Source organism: Apostichopus japonicus, chromosome 4 (genome assembly GCF_037975245.1).
Source record: "Apostichopus japonicus isolate 1M-3 chromosome 4, ASM3797524v1, whole genome shotgun sequence".
NCBI classification, from domain to species: Eukaryota; Metazoa; Echinodermata; class Holothuroidea; order Aspidochirotida; family Stichopodidae; genus Apostichopus; species Apostichopus japonicus.
This window is the reverse complement of record NC_092564.1, coordinates 21,237,717-21,256,669: the sequence shown is the minus strand read 5'-3', so window position 1 is coordinate 21,256,669 and position 18,953 is coordinate 21,237,717. Positions and strand designations below refer to the sequence as shown.

At 42.6% G+C, this 18,953-nt stretch overlaps 1 protein-coding gene across 2 annotated transcripts in view; it reads left to right on the top strand.

The window, feature by feature from the left end:
- Positions 1-6,312, top strand: part of LOC139966806 (cytoplasmic aconitate hydratase-like) — a 59,307-nt gene extending 52,995 nt beyond the window's left edge. For both annotated transcript variants that reach the window (XM_071970167.1, XM_071970169.1), the window contains 6 exons: positions 241-482; positions 949-1,073; positions 1,276-1,380; positions 2,038-2,451; positions 4,272-4,457; positions 4,725-6,312. In XM_071970167.1, the coding sequence (XP_071826268.1) occupies positions 241-482; positions 949-1,073; positions 1,276-1,380; positions 2,038-2,451; positions 4,272-4,457; positions 4,725-4,841 (1,189 nt within the window). In that variant the 3' untranslated portion in view covers positions 4,842-6,312. The remainder of the gene's footprint in view (positions 1-240; positions 483-948; positions 1,074-1,275; positions 1,381-2,037; positions 2,452-4,271; positions 4,458-4,724) is intronic.
- The last annotated feature ends 12,641 nt before the right edge of the window (positions 6,313-18,953 follow it).

Here is an 18,953-nt window from a genome sequence, read left to right as displayed (position 1 = left end):
ATGTGTAATTCCATCCTGTAGGTTCAGCGTGAATTCAACTGCTTAATAGTAAACCTTGTTTTGCTGTCAAGAGAGGCAGTAAAAGGAGAATGTTAGAATCTTTCTAAAGTAGTTTTAATGACCATATTAATATGTAGCACATTTGGCAAGGCTTATTCAAGCATTTGTATTGTGATCCACAGCTTGTTTTAATCTTATCAGAAATGTTTTGTAATCACATTTTTGTTTCTGTCATGGTAGGTTCTTCATAGTGGGATATGGGTGTATGACCTGCATTGGTAATAGTGGTCCATTGGATGACAGTGTAGCAGAGCCAATTGAGAAGGGTGATTTGGTGGTTTGTGGTGTCCTGTCTGGAAATAGGAATTTTGAAGGCAGAATCCACCCTCTGACCAGGGCAAACTACCTTGCCTCCCCACCTCTTGTCATTGCATATGCTATTGCAGGGACAGTGTCTATAGACTTTGAAACACAACCAATAGGTAAGTGGTGTTTAGGCTTGGGTGAGATACTTGGCTCCTACTTGGAGTCACAACTCTTTCATAGGAGCAAACTACAGCTTTTTTGGGGTCCCGACTGATTTTAAAATATTGTTTGCAAGATAACCACAAAAAGCAACTGCCGCTAACAGGAATGGAAATTGGCATTGGCCATGATGGTTCAAGTTCACTTGGCCAAAATGTATCTTTAAGCTTTGAGCCAATCTATTTATGAACATGCAGACTGGAATGACTAAATAATTGAAGACGTCTTATAATTTCTGAAATGTTTACAGTCATGTCAATTTCTTGTGTAGTTGATTGATTACATTGGATGATAGCATAAAAGGTATCACATCAAGTTAACAATGTTCATTATAACATGATTGAATTGTCTGAGAGCAATGCTGTATATAGGGTCAGCTTGAAATCTACTGCAATGACAGGACGGATCTTCTTTCACTTGTAGGTCAAAGTCCTGATGGTAAGAATGTCTTTCTGAGAGACATCTGGCCAACCAGAGATGAGATACAAGAAGTGGAACGTCAGTATGTCATCCCCGCTATGTTCAAAGAAGTTTATGCAAAAATTGAAGTAAGTTCCAGAGTATTACTCACTTCATTGAAAAGAACAGAAGAGGGAGAAGGGGGGGGGGGGGTTGATTGGTACCACCAGATGTGACTGTTTTGCATTATATCTCTCCCTCTGTATGCTAGTCACAATACACTCAATTAAGAAACATGACATTCTCTTTAGTATGTTACAACACTTCGATGTTCTCTGGTTTGTGCTACAGAAAGGCAACAATCGATGGAATGAACTGGATGCACCGGAATCCAAATTGTATCCCTGGGACTCACAGTCAACATACATCAAGTCCCCACCCTTTTTTGAAACTATGGTAAGTTTTTGTAGAGATGCCAGGTAAGAATAGTTATATTTTACTGGTAATGCCACAGTCTGGGGATGGTTGTTGCTATGGTAAGGTGATGACATTATTACAAAACTTTCTGTAGGATGTGATGTAGATTCATGTGGATGTGACTAGCTGCCCATGAATCTATACTCCCAAGACACTTAAATGCTGTAGAAGCTTGTGGTGTTACACCAATTTGCAGGAAAATAAATTTCATGCAGAATACAACATGTATTGATCAAGATGCTTACAGCAGGAAGGAGTTTTTGATCGAATGTATAGAAACTCAGCTGATGAACAAGTATTATCAAACAGGAAGATAATCTGTGACAAAGGTGAAAAAAAGTTAAGTCAAGATTTTACTATATGTTAATATGCTAGTGATTTTGTTGGGCTACTAAAAAAAATATATTGCATATCATTTCCTAATTTTGTCACAAACATGCTTCTCAACTAAACTGAAAGACACCACTTTGGATTCACAAATAATGCAGAAAAGTTGACATTTCATTGGAAATTTAGAATCAATCCCATAGACCTTATGGAAGTAGATAACAAGTGGCAGGAACATATTTTCAGACCTCTTCTCCAAATCATTTTGGTCTTTTAAGTTTTCTAATCATCTTACATTTCTGCCCACAGGAAAAAGATCTACCTCTAGTAAAGAATTTGTGTAATGCAAGGCCTCTGCTCTTCCTTGGGGATTCAGTCACTACCGATCACATCTCACCAGCTGGAAGTATTGCTAGAAACAGCCCAGCTGCTCGCTACCTCTCCTCTAGGGGACTTGTGCCCCGTGAGTTCAACTCATATGGCAGTCGAAGAGGCAATGATGCCATCATGGCCAGGGGAACTTTCGCCAATATTCGCCTTTTGAACAAGTTTATTGGCAGAGCTGCTCCCAGAACTATCCACATCCCTTCCAATGACATAATGGATGTATTTGATGCTGCTGCAAGATACAAGGAGGAAGGGACCCCACTAATTATTATTGCTGGGAAGGACTACGGATCAGGCTCTTCCAGGGATTGGGCTGCCAAGGGTCCTTGGATGCAGGTAAATGATTTTATTTGTCTTGTTGAGGATTCCTGGGACATAGAAATCCATGTAAATATGAAATTGGCACCAAGTATGCCATAGCATGCTTTCTTGTATAATTTTTTTAAAAGTGAATTTTATCATTTTTAAGGCAACAGAATTTAGTGAAAGCATCATTGGGGATCCTTTTTGATTCCTTGCCGAAGGCTCAAGGAATCTATGGGATGGTGATTGCGTGTGTGTGTGCATGTGCGTGGGTGTATGTATGTGACGCCTTGGCTCGTAAACATGATAACTCAACAATGGCAAGTTGGATTGAAGTAATACTTGGTTCATAGATGCGCCACAGTGAGTAGAAGAACCCTATTGATTTTGGTGATCATCTCATGAATAATAATGAGGTCACAGGGTCAAATGTAAACATTTTAAAATGCGAATAACTCCGCAACGAAAAGTCAGAATTTATATATACTCAATATTAATATGTTGGTAGATAGCAGGTTCATGGTGATATATGTTCAAGCTGATATTATACATATTTATTAGGGGGCAAGGCTTAAGTTGATTTTCACTAAAATAGCTTTTAAACACGGTAACTGAATAATGACAAGTTGGATTGAAGGCATACTTGGTGCATACATGTGCCATTGTGAGTAGATGAACCCTATTGATTGTGGTGCTCATCTCATGAATAATAATGAGGTCTTGGGGTCAAACGTGAAAATCTCCAAATGCTTATAACTCCGCAACCGAAATTTAAGAATTTATTAATTCTTGGTGTTCATGTGTTGGTAGATAGTGGGTACATGATAATATTTGTTCAAGATGATATTATGCATATTAATTAGGGGGCGGGCTTCAGTTTATTTTCACTAAAGTAGCTTGTAAACACAGTAACTGAACAACGACAAGTTGGATTGAAGTCATACTTGGTACATAGATGTGCAATAGTGAGTAGAAGATCCCTATTGATTTTGGTGCTCATCTCAAGAATATTAATGAGGTCACAGGGTCAAATGTAAACATTTTCAGAAAAGAATCATACTTTGTGTGAAGGTGTTGGTAGATAGCGGGTACATGATAATGTATGTTTACTGTGATATTATGCACATTTATTAGGGGGCAGGGCTTGAGTTGTTTTGTGCTAAAAATAGCTTGTAAAAATGGTAAGTTAACATATTTAGTAGGTAGGTCCACAGTCAGTAAAAGAACCTTGCCGATCAATTTAATCAACATTGATGAAAGCTTGGGATTATTACCTCAATTGGCAAGGAATCACAATAAGCTTACTGGCTTCCTGGTGTGTACTATTTAGCATTGTTACACTGTCACCTCTTTTCCTGCATTTTGTTTGCAACTAGTTCTTGTAATTTGTGTTATTGCAACACAAATTTTTCCAAACTTGTATTGCAATATAATAAAAACAATTTTTGACGTGTACTTGTCAACTGGTGCTATTGAAACAACTAATAAAACCACTTTAATATGAATAATATCAAATTATATGAACATAACTTGATTACTGATAGCAGTGCTTCATCCACATGGTTATGCTCTTTATTGTGTGACAGTATTTGTTTACTGCCAAAATAGTAATGTGAATCAAGCTATTGTGGTGCAGTGCAGCAATTTTAAACTGTGTGGTGAATATTGAAGTTCCCTATAAATTAAGGAGTATGGTACACGATGTAAAACATGCATCTGTCTATTAGGCAGCACAGGGATGTTAATGTACAAGCAATATTATGTTACTGCATTACAAGGTAGAGTATTTAAGGTTGTCAAGTCTCCAAGATGAAGTAGAACTTCAACAACTGACACTTTCTTTGATTGCACAGGGAATAAAAGCTGTAATTGCTGAAAGCTATGAACGGATACACAGGAGTAATCTGGTTGGGATGGGCATCATACCTCTTCAGTTCCTTGATGGACAAGGAGCTGAGACCTTGGGGCTAACAGGGAGAGAGATATACAGCATAGAACTACCAGAAAATATTCAACCTGGACAAACAGTAACTGTCAAGGTGAGAATCTTTACTGATAGATGTAACTGCAATTGTGAATAATGTGCTTATCTTGTCATCTGTATCCTCCTCCCTTTTAATCACCACCCTGCTAAAACAATTGCTCAGCATTGTGGACTTTTCAGATCTATAACAAAAGATTTCAACAAATTTTCATTTGATTTGAAAGAAGGGGAGCCTCAACAGTTTTGTATGAGTAAATGTTCAATTTCATTCTGTGTCCCTAACTTCAGTTTCAGGTATCTGCTATTCTGTTTCACTTTGCAGATGGACAATGAGAAGAGTTTCGAAACCACAATGAGGTTTGACACGGACGTGGAACTGACCTACTTCAGAAATGGAGGCATCCTCAATTACATGATCAGACACTTACTAGAAGCTTGATCATTACAACTTAGACATATTGTGTTTATAGCACAATTGACCAATCATGTAATTTATCAAAGATTTTATTAATATGAATCATCTCATAATACCTCTAAGCCAAATATAGATTAAAATGGCATCTGTATCCTTCACAAGTTTAGCATTCATGGTAACTCTCCAAATTATTCCCAGGTATCAATTGAGAATCAATTTATTCAGTGTACATTTCACTGGAACTCTACAACATATGGTAATGTAAACTGATTCATATTGATACTCCCTTTTTGCTAATTGTTTCCCCATGGCCCATGGGTGTAAAGCAGATTGAAGCAAATAAAAAAGAGTGATCTAATTTGAACCTCATTTATGGTCTCAACAAAGTATCGAGGGTCAGAGCTGCCTGAAGCACTTTTAGAAACTATTAGTAAATTTTCAAAGCTAAAATCTGCAAGTCTAGGTGCCCTGTAAGAATATGTCAGTACTTTATGCATTCATTTTGCAGAAGAGATTTCGTTCACAAAGGGGATTAGGATGCCCAGATTGTTTCTGCTATTGTAGTTGGTTTAGTTCTTATTAGAGGTAATACTAGATCTTCTCAAAAGTCTTACAAATTTTGCATTAATGATAATTTCATATACCATGACCAAGTTCAGTACAATTGTGGGTAAGATTAATTGAATTTCAGTCCTGAATGGCTTTGGACTGAAGAACAATCCCCACATAGTGTCTTTTGAAGATTTTTATTGAATGTCTTTCAGTTAGTTTGATGAAAGACTTAGTTACATTTGAATCTTTTTTTACTTTATAGTTTTTTCCCTTTGTTGACAAGGTGCACTTTTCAATGGTTCATGCTTTTATTTAGTTTGCAAAGATTAATATTTATATCACATACTCAGGTTATGGATTAAGAATGTAAAGTAACTTCCAAATAAACACACTAAATGGATGATGCAGCTTCATGTTTAGCAATGGCCAGTTTTTCAGAATGTTAGGGTAGTGGTATGCTCAAAAGACGAAAGAAGAAAACGTTTGGGCATTGTGTCATTTTGTCACCAAGATGAAGTTTATGAGAAGAAAATACCTTCAAAATAAAGATTTGAAATACAGCATTAGATCATCTACTGGCTACATTCATTTCAAAATGTATACAGTACATTGCATTAATTCTTGTCTGTCAAAGATGGTACTTTCCTGAAACACAAAAAAAAAAAGAGAAAGAAGCGCGACCATGAATGCACACTGTGTGTGTAATTGTTTTGCTGTTTATTGTTGTATTTAAAAGTAAATAAGCAAATGTTTCCTAATTTGCTTTCATAATATACTTGGCAAAGTACAGAAACTGCAAGAAGGCAACCCAATTTATAAGCAGGTAGTAAATCTTCAAGTAAGTTGATTAGGACTTATTTAAAAATATTTTGTTATAATATTTTGGATGAATATTTGAGCAATGGAGACAGATAATTAAAGCTAATATAGCAAAAATCAAAAATTTGAGCCAGAGTTCTCTTCATTTCTTTTTAAACATGTTGCATGATGTTGTGGTGTGAACATTATACATCTGGGATGGCTTAGGGTCCTTTGGTGACTTTAGAATTTGTTTAGTAGTGGGGAACATACCATTCATACAATCTCTACTGAGGTCGTGTAAGCTTAGAAACATTCTGCCTAGAGGAGGAAGGATGGAACATTCTCATTTCACGACCTTTGCTACAGTTGTACCACTGATTAACCAACCTTTGATATTAACTCTGTTCTCTAATATAATTATGGCAACCCTAGAAGAAGTATTGATGGATTTCTCTTGACTGACTGCCAAAGAACCTAAAATATTAATGGATCATCTTAATTAGTTCTTTATGTAAATGGTTGCAGTAAATAAATTGGGGTTACTTGCCTTTATAGGCCCTTAAGTCCATGTGTGTTTACATGTTTGTGTGATGCTTACCATGTAAACACAATAACTCAAGTGTCTGATAGTTGGGATGTAGTTTCCGTATAATGCAAACAAGGTTGCTGTTGCTTTGGTGGTGATCAAAGGTCATTTGAGGTCAGCAGATGATAAAATGTGAATAACTTAAAAGCTCTACATCTAAAGAACCACAGGCTGGACAAACTTTTATTATATTCATTTATTTATTTGTTTGTTTTATCACAACATTCAGATGATAATAATAAGCACATATAAAGTAACACAAATACATAGAGTTGTGAAAGGAAGTGCTCTTAAAAACGAGTTATAGCTTACCCTACTTAACTTCGAATATATACTTACATATATTCTCTAAACAAGGAACAAACAAAAAAGAAGAGAAGAAAAGAAATAAATTATGTCCCTGACCCCACTGAGTACCTCCCGACCCCTGCCACGGCTATTCCACCTTTCCCCACCCATACTCCCAGCTATAACCCCGCCCACCCACTCAAACCCTCCCATGCACCCAACACCTATTGAATCCTACAAAATTTAATCATTGTTTAGAAACGCTTAGTTGAAGTGAGCTTTTTGCGAAGCTCTGGAGAGGACATGGTAAAAAAAACATTACGTACGTACCTAAATATAATATGTACGTAAACAATAATTATCACGTACGTACATAATAATACTACGTACGCACGTAGTATTATCACGTACTTGCGTGATATTAATTACGTACGTATGTATAACGTACGTACGTGGTAATTACTACGTAAGTACGTAAAAATTATCACGTACGTGAATATGACGTACATACGTAGTTTTATTACGTACGTACGTAATAATTACTACGTACGTACGTTATAATCACTAAGTACGTAGTAATTATAACGAATGTAGGCCTACGTAGCCTACGTATTTTTTACGTGATTATAGCAAATGTTAACAATTGTCTAACGTAAGCGAGACTACGTGATATACTGCGGGGTACATTTGTGTATATGTATGTATGTATTGTATTTATATACACTAAGTACGTAATTATTATAACGAATGTAGGCCTACGTACGTACGTATTTTTTACGTGATTACAGCCAATGTTAACACTTGTCTAACGTTGTTGGTTTAGTCAGATCAGAAGAATAGCCCCGACCAAGTAGTGGAATATTATGAAAGATGCGGAAGAATTAATGTGTTGCAAAGAGTTCTAAGGACATTACGCGGTAAATGGTACTTACCTTTTGAAATAATACCAGCAACTCTGGCTACAGTTATGGATAGTGAATGAATATGGTTTCGCCAAGTAAGATGTGAATCAATTGTGAACCGAGAAACTTAGCATTCTCGACTTAGTTGACTTTTAAATTATTCATATAGATCTCAAAATCCCAACTTTTGCTACACGATCCAAATACAACAAAATTTGTTTTATTAATATTTACAGATGTATTGGCTTTAAACCACTCTTTGAAATGGTTTAATTCATTATAACTTTATCCTGAACAAATTTGGCATCTTTTCCCGTGAAGAAAATATATATGTGTCATCAAACAAACAAAATGTCAGCAAATAAAAGAAGTGGTGACGAATCATGCCATATGCAGTGGCGGAGCGTCCATATAGTCAGGGGGACTCAAATGGACTGCTGGCGCCCTTTTCAGCTTTTTACTAATTTTTACTTATTCGCGATTATTGACTTTTTTATTGCGCTCTCATCTACCTCTTGACATTTGTCACATTTTGTTGGTGTAATTTTCTGTCAAAATGCTCTAACGGCTATTTATTCTTCGTTTATCAGCAAATTAGAAAGGCCCGGAAAGGGTAATTTCCGGCGATCTTTACTCAAAAAATTCTGTACGCTCCGCGCCAACCTCTGGTGGCGCTCCGCTTAAATAGTGCCGAAAGCGCCCCTACAGTCCATTCTCGCCCCCTCTGACCAATACCCCTAGCTCCGCCACTGGCCATATGTGGTATATGTCATTGACATACACAATTAACAGAAGTGGTCCCAAAATGGAACCTTGACTTACCACAATTTATCTGCAGTGGGTCAGAGCTATGATTATTAAATGAGGTGAACTGATCTCTGTTTAAAATGTAACTATTGAACCAGGAATGTCTGTACCTCTTATACCATAATAAGAGAGCTTTGTTAGCAGAATATTTTTAGCGGCTACATAATCAATTCCCCAGTATTATCTGTAAGACTATAAGGCTAACGTCACTTAAATAGTATTCAGATCAGTCTCTCTTAGCTTGAATACGTTGCTCGACAGATGAAGTGCATGCAGATACTCAGGAAAACACTGAAAAAATAATTGTGACAAGGTTGTACCATATTCAGAACTTGTGTCTTGCCAGGATGTGCCGATATCAATCTTAATGTGATAATCGTAACCTATGCATTCATGCAAGCGGAGCATGTGTGTATGCGTGTGCGTCGCCTCACTTGTGGACACAATATCTCAAGAAGGGAAGCTTAGACCAACCTAACATTTGGTGTACATGAGTACCACATTGAGTAGAAGTTTTTGTCTGGATCGGCTGTTGATCTAAATTTGTGAAGTCTCTTCCACCAGTTTCAGTAAGAAGTAACGTTCGACTTTCGTCACGTTTATGATTATGGGACAACTTGAACAAACCTGGCTAGGCCTGTGAGCAATTTAATGTTGTCTAGGACAGCAACGGTTGGGTAGAAATAGGGTTCGTTAACACAACAACGTGAAGAATACCAGTCAGAATACCAATACACTTAAGATGGCAAACATCTCCTTAATTATTTCTAGGCCATCAGTCACAATTCGCAAAGTATAGAACAATTTAAGGAGATTTGAGACAAGTTTGCTGTTGTTGCTGCTAGGATATTGGAAGATAGATGCCCTTACAACCTCAGATTTTTATTGCGTAAAAGATCGATTTCGGTTTGATTAGCGGTGTAATGGAGTTATGAATCGCCTTGACGCTTTAGGTAGAGAAATTTGGCGACGTTTGCTTGGTCTCACATGGAAATACCATGTGTCGAATGATGAACTAAACACGAAGATCGCGGGGCGATGGCTGTTCTCTTCTGAAACTGTTCTTCAACATAACGCAAAATGGTTCGGACATGCAGTACGTTGTGGAGGCCTTACATGTGCTGTACTCTGTGGGCTACCCTGTGGTTACAAACGTAAGCCAGGCCGACCGCATTTACGATGGATTGTCAATTTAACCAAATGGTCCGGCCGTTCTGCAGCCCAGCTACTCGAAGATGGCAGGCACCGGATTAACATTATAAAAGGTTACAAACCTAAGATTGTTTATAAACTTCGGGGAGGTCAACTGGCCAATTTGGCTTACGACTATTGATTGATTGATTGTAATGGAGTTATAGCTATATCATTTCGCGCATCAATCTGCAGCTAAAAGACAAGATAAATAACGGGGCAAATGTACGAAGTCGCGCTAATCGAGTAGCGGTTCAAAGTAGCAGTAGGGTACTGTATAGGCTTAGGACTCGCGCACACCTACAGTAACTACTGTATATAGTATATATACCTAGTAATATAGGAGTCATGAATGTAACAAAAGCCAAGCTATCTTCGTAGGCGTTTTTACAGACGTTTTTAATTTTAATTGTTTAAGACATTACAGTAGGCCTATAGCTGCTTATTTATGATTCTGCGAAATATTTTACTTTGTTCAACACTTACTTTTGGTGGGAATGTTTAAATTTCATACTGCAAAGAAACATGACTTTCCAATGCGCAATTACGTAGCACCATGTATCTGCCTAACTGCCTAACCTTTGTTAATAGAAAGTATTGATGTTCAGATGTGTACTTTGGAGACTTGTACAACAATAATACTGCATGGAGAGTGAAATTTGGCGGGTAGATTTTTAGTCACGGTCGCCAAAAAGCGAGTACTTTGAAAACTATTTGTCGAGGCCTGAAAACCTTCAAAACATGATTTCTCATTGTAGAAATCATGGATACTTTTCATACAATGTATATGGATTTGCCATATTGGGTACAATAATCCTATTGCTTGTGAGGTTAAATCTCATATAGGTCACCAGAGGTAAAACTCTGAAAAACCTTGTACATGCTATCTAGAGATGGAAATCGTGGATACCTCTAATACTTCGTGTGTGTATTTTGAAAACTATTTGTCGAGGCCTGAAAATGTTGTACTCATAACATTGAGTTCAATACCCCTATTGCTTTTGGTGGAGGTGTGTATAACCACGTACGATAGACTGACCTGTGTTTATCTTGCCACAGTGTAATTTTAACAGCTAGTCCTGGTTATACTAACAAGCAGAAGTCTAGTGCATTGAAGTCATCGAAACCTCAATGCATTTTGCATTCTGGTTATACATTGGGACGAGTTGGCTCTGAGCCATGTTCCACTTCACCAATATTCTTAGAGAATTTACCACTTTATGGGGGCTGCAGTCCCACCTCCTCGTCTATGCATAGTCAATTTCTAATTACATAATTGATACCATCTTGTACAAGACAGGAAAAGTATCCAAGAAGATATAAGAACTGTATATATATATACATATATAAATATACATATACATATATATACATATAGCTCTGTACGCGGACACCCTAACCACTAGGCTATGGACGCTGATTGTATGTCCAGAGGTTCGAAACCGGTAAGGAAGGTCGTAATTCCACTGTAGGCGTTTGTCACCTGTATCGAACAATCGAAATCATTTGTGATTCCTAAAGCCGGATCTCGAAAGAGGTACTTTGAACAGACTTTATGTTAATGCAATGGAGGTAAACGACAAAGGCAAATGAATATATATAAATGAAAATCGTAATGAGTTGGAAAATCAAGAACAGTGAAAAAACTTTCAGCCTCCACCGGGATTCGAACCACGGGCCTTCCGCTCTGTACGCGGACACCCTAACCACTAGGCTAGGTATATATATATATATATATATATATATATATATATATATATATATATATTCGAACCACGGGCCTTCCGCTCTGTACGCGGACACCCTAACCACTAGGCTAGGTATATATATATATATATATATATATAAATTGGCTGTATACTGTATATACATATATATATACATATGACTCATAATTGACAAATAAGGAGTAACAACTATCAGTTCTACAAGCATATGTAATCCGTTCTTTGCTCCTTAATCCGCTTCCTGTATAGTCATGGTTTATTTGGTTTAAATTCCATCATTGCAACTTACACTTATCTAGCGTCATACTTTCATTGTGTTACATTTTGTACTCTTCATTCGACTGCCAAGTATTGCTGACGAAGGTCCCAGGGGGACCGAAAATTCCAATATATTTTCTAAAACTTACTCCTTATTTGTCAATTATGAGTCATATCTTATTTCTCTGGTTTTCTCTAATAATATTTTCTTTTGGAGTAAACATTCCAAAACTTACTGGTTTGGATATTTACGAGTGACGAGCTTACCTGTCTCCTCACAACCTTAGCACTTCATTCTACTGTGCCTATAAAGTCTTGGTAAAATAATAACACTGTGCGCCCTCTATGACCGGACCCCCCCCCGGTCACTCCTCCTTTCTCATGAGACCATTCCTAAAAAGTGGCCTCACGGTCACGAAAATAGGGGTGGCTAGGACCCTCTGGCCAACCCCAACAACTCCTGTCGAGAAAACTCCCTTAGGTGAGCCCCTAACAAAAAGTCACTGACGCCTTCCTAGCAGGGGGGAGTGTAACCCTCCCCGGCGCAGCGGAGAAGGGGGAACACTCTCCTGAACCCTGCAGGCGTAACTACCCCTTATCCTAACAAGGAGCCTAATCTTGTAAGACCCGACACCTGTTAACCGCAAAATAGGACATGTAATATAAACGCATAGGAAAAACATAAGGTTACACTCACCGATAGACCTGGCCGGAGACTCTCTAGCAGTAGTTGGCTCTGTCTATCTGGTGTGGTGCCTGGAGTCGTGAGTCAAGTCGAACGACCGCTCCCCCGTCCGGCTGTGTCCCACCCTCCTCGGGGGAGGGAGGCGGGAATGGAGACAGGTAAGCTCGTCACTCGTAAATATCCAAACCAGTAAGTTTTGGAATATTTACTTCGCTCCTCGCTTACCTGTCTCCTCACAACCTTAGAAAAAGAGGGCTGTGGAGGCTGAGACCCCTCTGATGTCGTGGGCTCTTGGCCGGGCAGCCCCCGTTGTGAACGGACGTATTGTCTCCACTAGCCATCTGGACAGGGTATCCTTGGAGGCCGATGTGTAGGGTGGTCGTGGCAGGATGAAGAGGGAAGTTGCTTGTCTTAACTTCTCTTTCCTGCTTAAATACCACTTCAGTGCCCTGACTGGACACCATCGTTTGTCCTCGGCCACTGATGACAGGGTTTTGATCTCCGGGATGAAAATGTCCCCTGGCAAGAAGGTCAAGGCCTGGTTCTTGGCAGTGAAGGCCGGGTCTGGAACCATCCTCACCCCATGGCCCTCGAATCTGATGTGGTTCGGTTTGGTCGTTAGGGCATGCAGGCAGCTCCTCCTTCTTGCTGACGCTACCGCAATAAGAAAGAGTGTCTTCTTTGTGAGGGCAGCCAGGGAAGCGTTCACCATTGGCTCGTATGGAGGCCCTGCCAGGGCATGCAGTACTGCTGAGAGCCCCCAGGAGGGGGCTAACCGTCTGACTCGTGGACGGCGATTAGCCATGCCCTTGATGAGCTGGGCAATGTCTGGGTTATTGCCCAGAGTGGAGCCGTCTGGAAAGCCCTGGTGGATGGCAGCGATGGCCGACCTGTAATTTTTGATTGTAGAGACTTGTTTGCCTTCTCTGAAGAGTGAGAGTAGGAACTCGGCAGTCTGTGCTATAGAGGTCTTAGTAAGCAGTATTTGTCTAGGCCGGCACCACTGTTCGAACTTCCGCAGGCGGGAATCGTAAGTCTTCGCGGTCGTTCCCCTTCTAGCGTCTGCTGCCATCACGGCAGCTGGCTCTGAAAAACCTCTCTGTCGTAGGGAAGACCGGACAGTTTCCATGCAACTAATTGCAACCCCTTGATGTCCGGGTGGGAGAGTGTTCCCTGTCTCTGGGACAGTAGGTGGGGCTTGTCCGGTAGGCTCGCTGGGACGTCCATGAGGAGCTGGGGAATCTCTGCGAACCAGGGTCTGCGAGGCCAGAACGGGGCTATTAAAATAAACCTGCCCTTGGAGTTCCGGATCTTCCTGAGAACCTGCCCGACCATGCAAAGCGGTGGGAAGACGTAGGCCTCTAGGTGGTCCCATGGGAGGGACATCGCATCCCTGTGGTAGGCCTGGGGGTGGAACTGTCTGGAACAAAAGGTCTGGAGCTTGCTGTTTGTGTATGTTGCGAACAGGTCTATCATCGGCTTTCCGAAGATCGCGAAGATTCTGTTGCAAGTTTCTTGTTCCAGCGTCCATTCGTTGGGGTCTATATGCCCCCTGGACAAGGCGTCTGCCATCACGTTGAGCTTGCCCACAATGTGGGAAGCTCGTAGGATCGTGCCGGAGTCCTCGGCCGCTGTTATCACCTCCCACGCCAGTCGGCAGAGCTTCTCTGAGTGGGTGCCCCCCTGCCGGTTGATGTAAGCCACCACTGTGGTGTTGTCCGTGAAGACCGTGGTTATTGTACCCTGTATATGCTCGTTGAAGGTTTCCAGAGCTCTCTTGACTGCGATCATCTCCAGAATATTGATGTGGAATGATCTTTCTGTTGGGGACCACGTTCCCCAGGCTGTGCGGTTGCTCCGATGAGCCCCCCATCCGGTGAGTGAAGCATCTGTCGTTACAGATGTCATTGGTAGCTCTATTGTGAAAGGTACCCCTTGACTCCAATTGTCTGGGTCGAGCCACCATCGGAGGTGTTGGGTGGTTTCCTCCGACCTGTAGATTGGTGTTGTCATGTCCGGATCTGTGGGGTCTGCGGACTTCAGGAGGTGAAGCTGTAAGGGTCGCATGTGTAACCTGCACAGTCGGACTACATCGACCAGACTGGCCATGAGTCCGAGGGCTCCAAGCCACATCACTTTTGGTGACTCTTGGTGTGACGAGATCTGTTGCGTGGTCGTCCTGACCGCAGTGATTCTTTCTTCCGAGGGTCGGGCTACCCAGGCGGAGAAGTCTAGTATCGCCCCAAGGAACTGGGTCGTCTGAGTTGGAGATAGTCGTGACTTCTTTTCGTTCACGATCCAGCCCAGCTCTCGGAGGGTATGGAGCGTTTTGTGGACGTTGTTGGTGGCCTCTGACTGAGAGCTCCCTACCACCAACCAGTCGTCGAGGTACACATACAGGGTGACCCCTCTCCTTCTGAGGTAGGAGACTACCGCTCCCGCTATTCTCGTGAAGGCTCTGGGAGCCATGGACAGGCCGAATGGGAGCGCCCTGAACTGGTAGTCCTGCTCTGCATACCGGAACGTTAGAAACCGTCGGTGATCCTTGTGCACCAAGATTTGTAGGTAAGCGTCCCGTAAGTCTACGGTCGCCGCCCACATGCCCTTTCTGAGTAGGGGTAATATTAGATTTAAGGTTTCCATACGGAAGTGTTTTGGCCTGATATATTTTGTGTTCAGGGGTTTTAGGTTTAGGATGGGACGCCAGGTGTCGTCCCGTTTTTTGGTCAGAAAGAAAGAGGACCGGAAGAGTGGTCCCGTCCCTCCCGGTACCTCCACAATTGCCTGCTTGGCCAGCAGGGCCAGAATTTCCCCTTCTAGAATTAGGCGTTTGACGGGGTCTGTGGGTGTGGGTGTCTGCCTTCCTCCGCCCCCGAAGGGTGTGCTGGAGGAGAATTCTATTTGATATCCGTGTTCGACTGTGTCCAACACCCACTTGTCCCCGCCAATGAATTCCCATTGCTGGCGGGTGCGGCTCTTGCTCCCCTGGTTGGCTTGTTCTCCCTCGGTCGGAAGGGTCTCGGTCTTTGTGTAGCCGAGGGTCTAAACTCCGATTTAGCCAGGGTCTCTCTCCGGGCTACCTCTTCCTGTAGCTTTTTCTGGAAGTTGCCTCCGAAGAGGTCCTCACCGAGGACTGGCAGAGCTAGCATTCTGTTCCTTGCCTCGGTTGATGGCCAGCGAATGGCGGAGACGACGTTCTCCCTGCGGACTTTTACGGAACGTGTTGCGACTCTCGCAAACTGGTCGTATGCGAGCCTGACGAGGGGTCCCAGCAGTAGGAGGAGCTGGCCCGCTTCATCCCTGGACACCTGGTTGTCGTCCTCAGGGAGTTGCTGGTGGTGCCGCATAAGGACTTCGGCTGACAACATTAGGACTGAGGCGAACTTCATGCTGGAGCGGGCCGCTGTGTCCACCTCGACCAGAAGTTCCTCCAACTTTCTCTGGCCAGGAGTCTTAAAGGTTTGGGAAGATGAGGCCCCATGCTCGGCCTTCAGTCTTTCTTTGGCCTCCTGGGGAATGGTTGGGCATTTGAATTGTGCCCTCCAGGCCTCGTCTGGTACCCTGACTGCCCTGTCTGGGAAGGCAGTCCACCTGTTCTTATCGGCTATGGCCTCGAACCTGTCATAACATGTCGCGTCAACGGGCATGGTGGTCTTTGGTTTCGATGACGTCTCGCCGGTTGCCGTGAGTTTAGACACCCGGCCTGCCTTCTGTGGCTGGGTCTCAGGTTCCTCGAACCCCAGGTGCCGTCTGAAGATGTCGGCCGCCCGTGCCATTAACTCTTGGGGGAGCGCTCCTCCTGTCATGGGAGCCTCCTCTGGTTCGTAGCTTCGACCAAAGCTATCTTCCCTAGGATCGTAGTCGAGGGGTTCTGTGGGATCCATAAGATCCCCCTCGTCCTCCAAGCCGGATAGATTTACCGACGCTCTGCAGTCCAGGGCGTCTGGATCCGAGACCGGATGTGGGGCCGTGGTAGGGCCGGAGCCGGTGGAGCCTGGTACCTTGTCGGTCACCATGGTTGCTCTCTGCTCTATCAGGGGACGTAGCAGGCCGGTAAGTTGAGCCAGCCATGCTGGCTCCTCCTCCTGTCGCCGTCTCGGGGACCGGCGCCTCCTCTTCGCTCTCCTGTAGCCGTCGTCAGACGACTCTGAGGACTCGTCGGAGGTCGGGGAGTATTTTCTCCTCTCCTTCCGTCTCTGGGATTTTGATCTATCTCTTCTAGATCTGCGGGAGGTCTCTCTCCCCCTGCTTTCCCGGGTCGGGATTTCAGTAGGGACCCGTCTTTCCGGCTCCCTCTCCGGCTCCCTGCTATGGGACCGGCTCCGTCTCAATGACCCTTCGATCGCACTCTCTTTCGGACCCGAGCTCTCTGTGGCCGGCGGCCCGCGCTCCGTGGGTCTGTCTTGCTCCGGTCCAGACTGAGGCGTAACCTCTAGCCCGGCCGAGCCGTGCCTCTTCTTGAGAGGTCTTTTCTTGGCAGGAGCCTTCCCTTTGCTCCTGCCCTTCCCTTTGGCCGTAACTACACCGGACGTCGCCGGGACCGTTAGGGGTACTCTCTCCACCTCTTTCTCTCTCTCCTCTCTCTCTCTCCTTCGGTCCTCTTCTGGCCACTCTCCTCCACCTCTCTCTCTACCTCACCCTCTTCCTCTCTCTCTCCAGAGAATAGGTGGAACGTAGCGTAACCTAGCAACGGTAAACACAAACGCTACGAAGTGGCCTAACAACAATCAACACAAGCTGAAAAGAACATGAGAGAGCGATATATATAGAAGAGGAATAATGAATAACGAGTAAACATGCTATGAACATGAAAATACACGAAAAACAACATGCTATGAACATGAAACTAGAGCACCAATGGTGCAGAAGCTCATACCTTTTCGAGCTTAAAAATGTAGGGCCCACAAAACTTTATGGCCCACCAAATTTCAGGCCATTTTTCAGATTCCACCAATTTTGGCCCCATGAGGGATAACCCCCCCCCCTCCCTCCGTTAGCAGAATCCTGACTATAATTCCTATTTTGCCCCTTTAAATCCTATTTTCCCCTTTCTCTCAAACAATACCACTGACCTACCCTATTAAACTTTCTCCCCTCTACCTGAGCAGACCTGAAGCACTCCTTGCCAAAATTTTGGCTGGCTGCCTACATATCTCAGGCTCAAAGACTTCTAAGAATCGGCAAGTGCTGATTGGCTATTGGGCTCTCATGCTTACAGTTCAACAGTTAATAACAACTCCCAGTCCTGCTTTAATTCCACTTACAGCCTCTGCAGAGCTTAACCACAAATGTAAACAAACACTGCAGAGACTGGGAGACAAATTAAAGGAGCTTTGGCAAAAGGTGAAGGCTCAGATTTTTTTAAACAATATGGGGATTAATTGTAATTAATTAACTTTTGACCAAAAATTATTAGGCATCACCTTATTCGTACACAATCCAACAATCATCAGTTCAACTTTGAATATGATCCATCAAAATCTTGAGGAGATTGAGATATTTGAAAATATTACAAAGAATGACCCCGATGACCCCCTAAATGACATTTGACCTCAATTTTCTGAACACCCCTCGTAACTCTCATCCCAAGGAACGTTGTGACCAAGTTTCATTATAACTGGCCATACACTGTACGAACAGGAGCAATTTAAAAATATAGGGCCACGGCCCGGGCCACAAAAGACCCCTAGTTGATCTTTGATCTCAAATTCATGAACACCCTGAAGGTAAAACTTCCATAGTACTATCGTGACAAACCCTCAACATTGTACCATGGAATCTGTAGGAGAAGAAGCATTTTGCGCATTTCCACAAAATGGCCCATTACGGCCCACAGGTGACCTTTGACCCCAAATTTCGGACCATCTCTGATGGACCTATACCTAATGGTCCTTGTGTCCAAGTTTCATGAAATTCCATCAAACACTGTGCGAGTGGGAGCGGTTTTACCAATTGTTGACGGATAGAGTGATAGAATGATAGAGTGATAGACACTGTAACAATAGCTCACACCAGCATGCTGGTGTGAGCTAAAAAGTAAAAACACGAAAACAACACGCCTATAGCGTGGGGGAGGAAAATGGCGGGAACCTAAGCAGTTCGCGGAACTGCTACCCCCGCACAAAAAACGCCCGAAGGCGGAAACGCACTGAGAAAACAGTCCCCAAAACCCTCCCTTTCAACAAAAAGGATACTTATCGGTCTGGAAATGACTGCAAAACTCCACAGAATCCGAATGAAAGAAAATTCCAACGATCGTTTAAAGAAATCCAAGACAAAATTCAAGGGAAACTTTCCACAAGAATTTTTGCGTGTAGACACTTTAATGGTAGAATGAAA